This window comes from Rhinoderma darwinii (genome assembly GCF_050947455.1).
Source record: "Rhinoderma darwinii isolate aRhiDar2 chromosome 3 unlocalized genomic scaffold, aRhiDar2.hap1 SUPER_3_unloc_2, whole genome shotgun sequence".
NCBI classification, from domain to species: domain Eukaryota; kingdom Metazoa; phylum Chordata; class Amphibia; order Anura; family Rhinodermatidae; genus Rhinoderma; species Rhinoderma darwinii.
In genome coordinates this window covers 514,472-528,139 of record NW_027461745.1, presented here as the reverse complement: position 1 = coordinate 528,139, position 13,668 = coordinate 514,472, and the positions used below count along the sequence as shown (strand labels likewise).

At 49.1% G+C, this 13,668-nt stretch overlaps 1 protein-coding gene across 1 annotated transcript; it reads right to left on the bottom strand.

The window, feature by feature from the left end:
• Positions 1-1,117: 1,117 nt before the first annotated feature.
• SAP25 (Sin3A associated protein 25) lies at positions 1,118-12,960 on the bottom strand. The gene is made up of 6 exons (XM_075847339.1): positions 12,910-12,960; positions 10,860-10,936; positions 10,651-10,736; positions 8,476-8,601; positions 5,364-5,458; positions 1,118-1,622 (listed from the first exon to the last, which is right to left on the bottom strand). The coding sequence occupies exons 2-6, from the start codon at positions 10,934-10,936 to the stop codon at positions 1,287-1,289; spliced, it is 720 nt and encodes a 239-aa protein (XP_075703454.1). The 5' UTR covers positions 12,910-12,960; the 3' UTR covers positions 1,118-1,286.
• Between the last annotated feature and the right edge of the window lie 708 nt (positions 12,961-13,668).

Below are 13,668 nucleotides of genomic sequence, written 5' to 3'. Positions count from 1 at the left end.
GTTGTCAGTAGTAATAGATGAATAGCTGTTACTGTATATAAGATGTGTGGTTCTCATGTCTGATCACAGTGTAATTATATTATATATCAGTGATGTCAGTAACAGGGGGCGGGGCTGTGACAACCTCTCACACATGATATACAGGCTGGTTGTCAGTAGTAATAGATGAATAGCTGTTACTGTATATAAGATGTGTGGATCTCATGTCTGATCACATGTAATTATATTATATATCAGTGATGTCAGTAACAGGGGGCGGGGCTGTGACAACCTCTCACACATGATATACAGGCTGGTTGTCAGTAGTAATAGATGAATAGCTGTTACTGTATATAAGATGTGTGGATCTCATGTCTGATCACATGTAATTATATTATATATCAGTGATGTCAGTAACAGGGGGTGGGGCTGTGACAACCTCTCACACATGATCTAGTAGTACAAGGTGTGTGGATGAGATGGGGGAGGGGGTTACCTAGTAAAGGCGCTAATCGGTCTTGGATTTTCAGAGGTTTTAGTTCCATCCTCCTGTGTGCAAAGTTAATTTACTTTTGTCCCCATGACAATACCTCCTGCTCTTGTAAGTCTGTGTTATCATAGGGACACTGGGCCTCTGATATCGTGGGTCACGGGGCCTTCATGTTCGGTAAGAACTCTGAGAACAGGTGAGAGATCTGTGTGTTGAGGTGTCGGGGTGGAGTTCCCCTTTAAGTGTTTCGGTCGAGGTCGTACGATGTCTCTCGTTGCTATGGGCGCAGGTTATAGACCTATAAGAAGAGCTCGCCCTCGGGCCCCGCGCTGAGGGGCACCTAGCACCCCTCCCCCACCTTGTTTGTGTAGAATATGTCCACGTATGTAATTATGTATAATATAAGCTGCTAAATATAGACGCCCGTCTCCAGGGAGCAGGGGGTGGGTGAGCGGGTGCAGAGAGCATGGAGGGTGGGGGGTGTAATGTACAGCGAAGGTCATACACGAGGACTACACAGAACGGTCAGGATTGTGCCGGAGCATTATATTATATTACGAGCGCCGTTACCACCATGGATAGAAAAAAAAGGAGACAATTTTTTTTTTCATAAAAATGTAAACTTTTTTTGTTTATCGATTTTGGCGCTTCCACCTTTATAAACCCTGAAAAGCGTAATACAAGGCACGACCTGCAGGTGGTGCTGTGACCTGGAGCATACAGCATCAGCCCCACCTAATGTCCAGGAAGAAAACTGCGTGCCCATTCTGGCGGAGCAAAGTATATAAATAAAACTGAAAAGTGGGCGGAGCTCGGTCTAGCGGTGCGGGGGGGCCGAGGTGGTCGATAAACGCAGCAAACCACACACGGCCTCCAGCTCCGATGTCGTGTAGAAGATGGGGGAGGAAACTGAACTGACCGTCACAGAGCACCCCAACATTACTGGGGGCAGGAGACAGTGGGGGGCGCTACCAGGCGGCAAGGAGTCCACGTCTATACATCCCTCGTTATATAAGGCACCTCCCGAAACTTCTACCTCATCGCTGGGAACAATAAGAGGGTCCACTGGTGCAGCGGAATCCTGGCAGGAGGCGGAGCAAATACTAGAAGACATGATGGGAGGCGGAGTCTGAAGACGGAAGCAGCCAAATACCTGTAACAAGAAGAAAGACAATCAATGTATGATCCTGCCCCTCCTCCTGCAGGGTGATATATACAGAAGAGAGCTATGATCCTGCCCCTCCCCCTGCAGGGTGATACATACAGAAGAGAGCTATGATCCTGCCCCTCCTCCTGCAGGGTGATACATACAGAAGAGAGCTATGATCCTGCCCCTCCTCCTGCAGGGTGATATATACAGAAGAGAGCTATGATCCTGCCCCTCCTCCTGCAGGGTGATCTATATAGAAGAGAGCTATGATCCTGCCCCTCCTGCAGGGTTATATATATACAGAAGAGAGCTATGATCCCGCCCCTCCTCCTGCAGGGTGATATATACAGTAGAGAGCTATGATCCTGCCCCTCCTCCTGCAGGGTGATATATACAGAAGAGAGCTATGATCCCGCCCCTCCAACTGCAGGGTGATATATATAGAAGAGAGCTATGATCCTGCCCCTCCTCCTGCAGGGTGATATATATAGAAGAGAGCTATGATCCTGCCCCTCCTGCAGGGTTATATATATACAGAAGAGAGCTATGATCCCGCCCCTCCAACTGCAGGGTGATATATATAGAAGAGAGCTATGATCCCGCCCCTCCAACTGCAGGGTGATATATATAGAAGAGAGCTATGATCCTGCCCCTCCTCCTGCAGGGTGATATATACAGAAGAGATCTATGATCCTGCCCCTCCTCCTGCAGGGTGATATATATAGAAGAGAGCTATGATCCTGCCTCTCCTCCTGCAGGGTGATATATACAGAAGAGAGCTATGATCCTGCCCCTCCTCCTGCAGGATGATACATACAGAAGGGAGCTATGATCCTGCCCCTCCTCCTGCAGGGTGATATATACAGAAGAGAGCTATGATTCTGCCCCTCCTCCTGCAGGGTGATATATATATATACAGAAGAGAGCTATGATCCTGCCCCTCCTCCTGCAGGGTGATATATACAGAAGAGAGCTATGATCCTGCCCCTCCTCCTGCAGGGTGATACATACAGAAGAGAGCTATGATCCTGCCCCTCGTCCTGCAGGGTGATATATACAGAAGAGAGCTATGATCCTGCCCCTCCTCCTGCAGGGTGATATATACAGAAGAGAGCTATGATCCTGCCCCTCCTCCTGCAGGGTGATATATACAGAGGAGAGCTATGATCCTGCCCTTCCTCCTGCAGGGTGATATATATACAGAAGAGGGCTATGATCCTGCCCCTCCCCCTGCAGGGTGATATATACAGAAGAGAGCTTTGATCCTGCCCCTCCCCCTGCAGGGTGATATATACAGAAGAGAGCTATGATCCTGCCACTCCTCCTGCAGGGTGATATATATATATATATATAGAAGAGAGCTATGATCCTGCCCCTCCTCCTGCAGGGTGATATATACAGAAAAGGGCTATGATCCTGCCCCTCCCCCTGCAGGGTGATACATACAGAAGAGAGCTATGATCCTGCCCCTCCTCCTGCAGGGTGATATATATACAGAAGAGAGCTATGATCCTGCTCCTCCTCCTGCAGGGTGATATATACAGAAGAGAGCTATGATCCTGCCCCTCCTCCTGCAGGGTGATATATATAGGAGAGCTATGATCCTGCCCCTCCTCCTGCAGGGTGATATATACAGAAGAGAGCTATGATCCTGCCCCTCCTCCTGCAGGGTGATATATACAGAAGAGAGCTATGATCCTGCCCCTCCCCCTGCAGGGTGATACATACAGAAGAGAGCTATGATCCTGCCCCTCCCCCTGCAGGGTGATATATACAGTAGAGAGCTATGATCCTGCCCCTCCTACTGCAGGGTGATATATACAGAAGAGAGCTATGATCCTGCCCCTCCTCCTGCAGGGTGATATATACAGAAGAGAGCTATGATCCTGCCCCTCCTCCTGCAGGGTGATACATATAGAAGAGAGCTATGATTCTGCCCCTCCTCCTGCAGGGAGATATATACAGAAGAGAGATACGATCCTGCCCCTCCTCCTGCAGGGTGATATATACAGAAGAGAGCTATGATCCTGCCCCTCCTCCTGCAGGGTGATATTTACAGAAGAGAGCTATGATCCTGCCCCTCCTCCTGCAGGGTGATATATATACAGAAGAGAGCTATGATCCTGCCCCTCCTCCTGCAGGGTGATACATACAGAAGCGAGCTATGATCCTGCCCCTCCTCCTGCTGGGTGATATATACAGAAGAGAGCTATGATCCTGCCCCTCCCCCTGCAGGGCGATACATACAGAAGAGAGCTATGATCCTGCCCCTCCTCCTGCAGGGTGATATATATATAGAAGAGAGCTATGATCCTGCCCCTCCTCCTGCAGGGTGATATATACAGAAGAGAGCTATGATCCTGCCCCTCCTCGTGCAGGGTGATACATACAGAAGAGAGCTATGATCCTGCCCCTCCTCCTGCAGGGTGATATATACAGAAGAGAGCTATGATCCTGCCCCTCCTCCTGCAGGGTGATATATATACAGAAAAGAGCTATGATCCTGCCCCTCCTCCTGCAGGGTGATATATACAGAAGAGAGCTATGATCCTGCCCCTCCTCCTGCAGGGTGATATATATATATATATATATATATATATATATATATATATATAGAAGAGAGCTATGATCCTGCCCCTCCTACTGCAGGGTGATATATACAGAAGAGAGCTATGATCCTGCCCCTCCTCCTGCAGGGTGATATATATACAGAAGAGAGCTATGATCCTGCCCCTCCTCCTGCAGGGTGATATATATAGAAGAGAGCTATGATCCTGCCCCTCCTACTGCAGGGTGATATATACAGAAGAGAGCTATGATCCTGCTCCTCCTCCTGCAGGGTGATATATACAGAAGTGATCTATGATCCTGCCCCTCCTCCTGCAGGGTGATACATACAGAAGAGAGCTATGATCCTGACCCTCCTCCTGCAGGGTGATATATACAGAAGAGAGCTATGATCCTGCCCCTCCTCCTGCAGGGTGATATATATATATAGAAGAGAGCTATGATCCTGCCCCTCCTCCTGCAGGGTGATATATACAGAAGAGAGCTATGATCCTGCCCCTCCCCCTGCAGGGTGATATATACAGAAGAGAGCTATGATCCTGCCTCTCCTCCTGCAGGGTGATATATACAGAAGAGAGCTATGATCCTGACCCTCCTCCTGCAGGGTGATATATACAGAAGAGAGCTATGATCCTGCCCCTCCTCCTGCAGGGTGATATATATATAGAAGAGAGCTATGATCCTGCCCCTCCCCCTGCAGGGTGATATATACAGAAGAGAGCTATGATCCTGCCCCTCCTCCTGCAGGGTGATATATATAGAAGAGAGCTATGATCCTGCCCCTCCTCCTGCAGGGTGATATATACAGAAGAGAGCTATGATCCTGCCCCTCCCCCTGCAGGGTGATATATACAGAAGAGAGCTATGATCCTGCCCCTCCTCCATGATATATACAGAAGAGAGCTATGATCCTGCTCCTCCTCCTGCAGGGTGATATATACAGAAGAGAGCTATGATCCTGCTCCTCCTCCTGCAGGGTGATATATATAGAAGAGAGCTATGATCCTGTCCCTCCTCCTGCAGGGTGATACATACAGAAGAGAGCTATGATCCTGCCCCTCCTCCTGCAGGGTGATATATACAGAAGAGAGCTATGATCCTGCCCCTCCTCCTGCAGGGTGATATATATAGAAGAGAGTTATGATCCTGCCCCTCCCCCGGCTGGGTGATACTTACATTGTGACTTGCGGGTAGCAGGCAGTTATATACTCGGTGTCCGGGTGACAATAAGGGATCAGTATAGAAATATTCTCCGGTGTTTACGGTGAATCCTGGGTGGAGAGAAGACATTGGTGATGGCGGTGAGTTCGCTGTAATAGAAGTGGCGCCGTGGCCGTTGAGGCATCAGATAATACAGTGGGAGGAGACATTCACTTCTCCGACCACCAGGGTGATAATCTATAATATATCAGTTATAAACAATCACATGACAGGGGGCACCCAACAGTTTCTGCCCCCCCATAGTCCTACTAACACAGCTGAGGATGTTACAATGTATTAGTGTACGTAAAACGATCAGCCTCAAATAAAGGACTAAAGTGATGATGATGCTGCGGTGTTTAGTTCATGGAGGATTGTCTACATTGATACATTGTAACAAATCTTAAGCTGTGAGATCCATTAGGTCAGTAGTGGGACTTTAACCTTTTAATGAAAATTAGAATAATTTACATTCACTGACAACAAGCAGAGATCTTGAAAATGATGGGGGGGAATTGAAAGTTACAGAACTATTTAGACCTCAGGCAGTATGGATGGGTAATACATCGAACCCTACCGGTATAAATATTTCTGGAGTTTTCTATCGCACTTCTGCTTCAGCGTTTAGCGGTGGTCCGTGGGTGCCCTGTGGCCAGTCAGAGTTGGGGCAATAATGTCTTGTGGTGGGTCCAGTTCCTTCATGGAGAAGACCAGAGTTGCCCCACATTTGATTGATGTGGAGATCTCGGAAAGTCCAAAAAAAAGTTTAACTGGAAGTAATAGTGAATATAAGGAACGGGCCGAAATTCTTCTGAGCCACCCAGACTTTCCACTGCTTACGGAACAAGGATGGTCCTGAGAAGAAGCCAGACGTTGGTCTCAGGTTCAGGTCAGTGCATCTCTGACCCTGAAGAAGTTGAGTCGCGAGATACGTCCCCGAAAGTGGCTTCACCAGTAGCAAAACATTCGACGAAGGGCCAATGTTCCCGGCAGTGGAGTCAGGTCTTCTAGGGATCTACTGGAAAGCTGGGACTCTACGTGCGTGGATCACCAAGTTGTCCCGCGACACAAACTTATCCAAGACAACTCTACACCCAAGATGGCAAGTGAAGCTGGGGTGTCGTCAGGACTGAAGACTTCAGAATCCCTCACACAAGTCTTTAGCATCATTAAGAAAGGCTCCTCAGCTTCCAAGAAATACTTCTGACACCAGGCCTCACCTGGACCAGGTAGGGGGCAGACGTGTTCCTTGATTTCAGGAGGTTTACGCCGTTGCATTTTTGTTTCCTCTATTCTTAAGGTTCATCATGAACTCGACTCCCAACGGTCACGTCTTGTGCCTTCTTCAACAGTTTCCTCAAAACGTTGCTCTAGAGGAAGAGTCTCCCGTTGAGCAAGGTCTCGGAGTCTATTCCGACGTGTTTGGAGGGTCCAAACAAGGAGAAACGTGAAGATTAGTAACGGACTTGAAGTATCTAAATCAGTTCTTGTAGCCCTCAAGATTCAAGATGGAGAACATGAAGTCAGTCATGACGATTCTTATGGAGGGCGACTTTATGGCTGCACTAGACCTCATGGACACTTTACTGCGGGCACAGGAAATATTTGAGGAAACCGGTCAGGTGGAGCCAGTCGGTACGGCGCCTCCAGTTCACCTGTCTACACTTCGACCTGGCACCAGCGCCAAGGTTATTCCCGAAGATCATAGTCATTCTAGCGTTTTTTCTCAAGCTTAAAAGAATCTTCATTGTACCATGCCTGGATGACTGGTGGGACAAGGCGTCATCAGAAGATCAGCTGGTGGTTCATCTCCAGGAGACCATAAGAGAGTTTTGTTCTGAACCTACAAAAGTCAGATGTGACGCCCGCCTGAAAGCTCAAGTTTTTGGGTTTCGTAGTCAACACTTCGAAGGACTCCTCAGAAATTTCGAGGGACATTGTTGATCATCTGGTCTTCCAGAATTCCAAGTTCCCAGGTCCTGTTCTCTGTTCCAGTCAGCAATCCAGTGGTGGTAGACAACTTGGAAATTTGGAGAGGTCTGTTCATACACGCATTTCCTCCACCGGCCATTCTTGTGTGATGGGAAGTTCTCTGGGCAGGCAGTAGTCAGAAGGTTCTAGGCCATTGTCCTACCCGGGACCTCACAAATCAATAATATCTTGAGCTATTTAAACTTTTTCCTGAGCTTCCTCCTAATGTTTTATCTTCTGAAGTTCTTTTCCGGGTGGCGATCACTGGAGCGAGACGAGTATTAGAACTTCAGGCCCCCGGCTCGCAGAGAACCGTTTCTACACATTCGTCTGGTTGGGATATTCCCGTTCGTGAAGAACCTTCTTCTCTCCCATCAGATGAAACATTAATCAGTACTAAATCCAGCCCAATCCTGAGAGTCAAGAACAAGAACGTCCACACGGCAAAGATGTCTAATTAGAAGTCTTAGATGGAACAGAATCATTCAGGGACTCTGATGGACCCAGAAGAGCAAAGACGGTCAGGAGCAAGCGAAAGTCCCGTATCCGGACGGACCAAGAATTCTACTACTCTAGAAAAATCGGTCAATCCACATTGTGGTCCTCTCCCAATTCCCTCATCCAGGAGGTATCGTCCGGCTCAGCCGCTGGCATCGTCTGTGCTCACCCAATCCTAGTGGCCGCTTAGTTTCCATCCGAGAAGTCTGAAGACAACGCGAGGAGGAGAGAATGTCGCTTACCTTACTTTCCTCGGGTCCAGAGGCCGCACTCGTTCCCTCCCTTGTTTCAACGTTCAGTCCAGTGGGAGATATTTATACAGGTGTCTGCCACTAGTGGGGGGGGGGGGGAGTCACTTATTTAATATGTTAATTAACTCACTATCTATTGGTTCTCCTGGATGCTGTAGGGTGAGATGTATTGCCCATCAGTGCTGCCATCAAGGAAAATACATCTTTAGGTAAGCAAAAAGATTGTAATTTACAGAAGACTGTACCGTCTCTTTAAGAAAGAGGTGGACGCCTCACTGAGCACCATCGCAGCGTTGGCACCGGATCGTGATTGAGACATTAGATTGTAAGCTCTACTGGTGCAGAATAGGAATCATGAGAATCCTCACCTTCCTCTCTCCTCATCTGCATCTCCGGTGTCTCCACGTTCTGGTGAATGGCGACCGCGGCGTAATAAGCCTCAAATGTGGGGTGATAAAGAGCGCGAGACGTGAAGACGGGCAGAGGGGTCATATCTATCAATGGAGGGAAACAATGATCATCATCACCATCATCATCACAACCATGACATCATCATCATCATCATCATCATCATCACCACCACCACCACCACCACCACAACCATCATCACCACTATCAACATCGTCACCTTCACCACCATCATCACCACCACCACTATCAACATCATCACCATCATCTTCACCACCATCATCACCATCACTATCAACATTACGACCAGCACAACCATCATCACCACCACCACTATCATCATCATCATCATCATCATCATCATCATCACCACCACCACCATGACCATCTTCATCACCATCATCACCACCACAACCATCATCACCATCACTATCAACATCATCACCACCACCACCACAACCATGACCATCATCACCACCACTATCAACATCATCACCACCATCATCACCACGACCATCATCACCATCACCACCACCATGACCATCATCATCATCACCACCATGACCATCATCTCCACCACCACCATCACCACCACCACGATGATGACGACCATCATAACCATGGCAACCATCACCACCACCACCACCATCATCACCATAACCATCAACACTACCACCGCCACCATCATCACCACCACGACCATCATCATCACCACCACGACCATGATCACCACCACCCCCACTTCATCATCACCACCATCATCATACCCACCACGAACATCATCACCATTACCACCACTACGACCATCATCACCACCACCACTATGACGACCATCATCATCACCACCACCACGACCATCATCACCACCATTATCACCACCATCCTCACCATGACCATCATCATTACCACCACCACCACCATCACCACCACGACCATCATCACCACCACCATCACCACGACCATCATCACCACCACAACCATCATTACCACCACCATGACCATCATCAACATCTTCACCACCATCATCTCCACCCCCACCATCATCACCACCGCGACCATCATCATCACACCACGATCATCCCCACCACGACCATCATCACCATCTTCATCACAACCGCCATCACCACCACCATAATCTTCACCGCGACCATCATCACCACCACAACCATCATCACCACCACAACCATCATCACCACCACCACCACCACCATCATCATCACAACCACCACGACGACGACCATCATCACCACAGCCGCCATCATCATCATCACCACCACCATCATCTCCACCCCCACCATCATCATCATCACCACCACCATCATCACCACCATCTTCAACATAATCACCACCATCTTCAATATAATTACCACCATCATCATCATCTCCACCACCACCATCATCACCACCGCTGCCACCACGACGACCATCATAACCACGGCAACCATCACCACACCACGATCATCATCACCACCGCCATCACCACCACCATAATCATCACCACAACCATCATCACCACCACAACCATCATCATCACCACCACCACGATGACGACGACGACGACCATCATCATCATCATCATCACCACCACTGCGACCATCATCATCACCACCACGACCATCATCCTGACCATCATCATCATTATCACCACCACCATCAGCCTGGTTTATTATCATCAGTATTGGAAACAATCTGCATCTAAAAAAATATGAATGAATGCACAATGTGAATGCACTGCTACAACTGAAGTAGGAACAGCCACAAGTCGGGTGTAATAGCATTTATATGTGGTCAGGACACACACATATATATATATTATATACTCGCTGAGCTGCTGTTAGAGGCCTCCGTCGCACATACGGCAGAGATATTATTTCTGGTAAAACCACAGACACCTCGACGGAAACCATTAAAGTCAATGGGTTCCGTCGGCCGCCGGTGGTGTCCATGCTGCAACGGGACCGTCGCTTCTAGTTTTCCCATGTTCTGCTCCTCTGACAGAGGAGTCACTGATAGAGCAGAACAGCACTGTAAAGCATGGACAAACATTTTTGATCAGTGCATGAATATTAGGTAGAATCCACATGAAACTGCTCAGAACTGCAGCTTCGGATTGTCTCAGCAGCGCAGACACTCACCTGAGTGTACAGAGCTGTGGACAGGTGCGTGACACTGTGCCAGCGGCTGGGATTGATGTGGTGAAGCTTCCGGTTCATCTGTAGAACTGAGAGACACTCACAATTACTGACACAATCATCTCACGGCACGATCTGTCAGTAGAAATGGGGGTTCAGCGCAGGATATTGGGGGTTCACATCCCCCACACTCACTTACTGACAAGTCTCACCTGAAGTCACCGTCTCCAGAGAAGTCGTCCTCATCATGATCTATGGACTCGCAGTCCGAGTGATCGCAGCAGGACATCTACCGGAGAGAAACGCAGCGATCAGACAGCTGCAACCTAGTGGTCACATAGCAGAATGCAGGCGCACACCATACACATACTCTACATCCACTGCCACCTAGTGGCCACACAGCGGAATGCAGGCGCACACCATACACATACTCTACATCCACTGCCACCTAGTGGCCACACAGCGGAATGCAGGCGCACACCATACACATACTCTATATCCACTACCACCTAGTGGTCACACAGCGGAATGCATGCGCAGACCAAATACATACTCTACATCCACTGCCACCTAGTGGTCACACAGCGGAATGCAGGCGCACACCATACACATACTCTATATCCACTACCACCTAGTGGTCACATAGCAGAATGCAGGCGCACACCATACACATACTCTACGTTCACGGCCAGCCAGGCGCCTCATATAGGTTCACATCCTGATATTGTACCAGATCTTCACAGCTGCACAGAACCACACACCCTACGAGTGGCCCAGAACCATTCTTTCCTAAAATACTATGTGCTGCCGGGGACTTTGCTCACTCTGTGACCTCCCTCTCCATTCCCTTATCATATCAGGATTAACCCACTGCTATTCTAAAATACTCTGTGCTGCTGGAGACCCTGAACCTCTTAGGCCCCATGCACACAACGGTATTTTTGATCAGTAATTACGGACCCATTAATTTCTATTGGCCGCGGACGCCTTTCAGTATTATTACGGATGAGCGTCCGCGTGGAAAAAATGATAGAACCCGTCCTATTCCTGTCAGTAATTACGCCACGGACTCTCCCACAGAAGTCTATGGGAGCTTCCATAAATACGGACGGCTATGGATGTGCAACCGTATACTGTCCGTATTTACAGAAGCGTTGCTAGGCAACATATTGATGGCATCATTTGCAGCCTCCCTCTACCTAAGGCCCCATGCACACGACCGTAAAAAATCTCCGTAATTGAGGACCGCTATACGGGCCACAATTACAGACCCGCCCGGTTCTACTTGCCGCGGACGCCTTCCCTGAAATAGGCCCCATACACACGGCCGTGTCTGTAGTCACGGCCCGCCAACCGCCGACGCCCGCGGGCCGCATTTTCGTACCCGTAAAAAACGAAAAGTAGGACATGCTCCATAATTCCCCGGACGGTTTTATGGCACGGAGCGATACAGGAAGGTGTCCGCGGCCAATTAAAAACCGGGCGGGTCCGTAATTGCGGTGCGCAATTACGGAGATTTGTTATAGCCGTGTGCATGGGGCCGAAGTCTGTAACCTCCCATTAGATCAGCACACTCCGCTCCTAAAATACTCTGTGCTGCTGGAAAGAGGATCCTGCTTCTTCCGTATGGAAGTCTCGGTCTATGGTCTCCCACAGGATCAACATACTCCTCTCCTGAAATGCTCTGTGCTGCTGGTAACCCTGCACCTTTCACTATATAATGCTCAATCTGTGACCACCCACAAGATCAGCACATTCATCCCCTAAAATACTCTGTGCCACTGGAAGAGGACCGTGCCCGTAAGTACGGTCGGTGATTACGGCCACGGAGGTCGTGGACGGTCCCGCGTTTGCGGGCTCTGCTCCCATTATAAAGTATAGGAGCACGGGTCGTAAAATAAATATACGGGACGGTGTCCAACAGCCATAGTAATTCCGGATGAAACCTAGTGGTGTGCATGGGGCCTAACACTTGTTAGGATCAGCAAAATCATTTCCTGAAATACTCTGTAACACTGTGAGTCTCTCTTCCTTCCACACATGTCTCGGTATGAGGCAGGGGCTGCACACTGATCCATGAACTGACTGCAAAGGGTCCAGAGAATTTATAATCCAGCCCCTCCCCCGACACATGGCACCTGCACAGCAGCAGCAGAGTACTAAGTGTACACCTTGTGTCCTGCACTGACCCTGCAGTGACCTCTGACCCTGCAGTGACCTCTGACCCCGGAGTAGGCACTCACCCTCTGACTGAGCACTCACCTCTTCCAAGTCTTCAGCCACCAAAGTAATTTTCTGAGATTCACGGCCGGGTGCAGTTCCACGCAGCGACAACAGGGGTCAGTGGAGTAGAGGCAATAGTTATAGCCACAAGCGTTCTATGCCACAGCGCCATCTAGCGGCTCCTTATCGATATTAGTGAAACACTGCCATCTAAACTGTCAGGGTATGTTCACACGGCCTATTTACGGACGTAATTCGGGCGTTTTTGCCCCGAATTACGCCCGAAAATAGCGCCTCAATAGCGCTGACAAACATCTGCCCATTGAAAGCAATGGGCAGACGTTTGTCTGTTCACACGAGGCGTATATTTACGCGCCGCTGTCAAATGACGGCGCGTAAATAGACGCCCGCGTCAAAGAAGTGACCTGTCACTACTTTGGCCGTAATTGGAGCCGTTATTCATTCACTCCAATGAATAGCAGCGCCAATTACGGCCGTAATTGACGCGGCGTTCAAGCGCCTGCACATGCCGTTACGGCTGAAATTACGGGGATGTTTTCAGGCTGAAACATCCCCGTAATTTCAGCCGTAACGGACGCCCTCGTGTGCACATACCCTCAGGGTATGTGCACACGTAGTGACCAAAAACGTCTGAAAATACAGAGCTGTTTTCAAGGGAAAACAGCCCCTGTTTTTCAGACGTTTTTGAGCAACTCGCATTTTTTGCGGCGTTTTTCGCGCCGTTTTCGCGGCGTTTTTTACGTCCGTTTTTGGAGCTGTTTTCATTGGAGTCTATGA

What these genes read in the sequence shown, in the direction of transcription:
- SAP25 (XM_075847339.1), bottom strand. Translation starts at nt 10,936, where the DNA reads ATGTCCTGCTGCGATCACTCGGACTGCGAGTCCATAGATCATGATGAG. An exon ending in TCTGGAGACGGTGACTTCAG is followed by an intron (nt 10,737 to 10,859) that starts GTGAGACTTGTC and finishes AGTGTCTCTCAG; the next exon opens with TTCTACAGATGAACCGGAAG. An exon ending in CCACAGCTCTGTACACTCAG is followed by an intron (nt 8,602 to 10,650) that starts GTGAGTGTCTGC and finishes CTCCATTGATAG; the next exon opens with ATATGACCCCTCTGCCCGTC.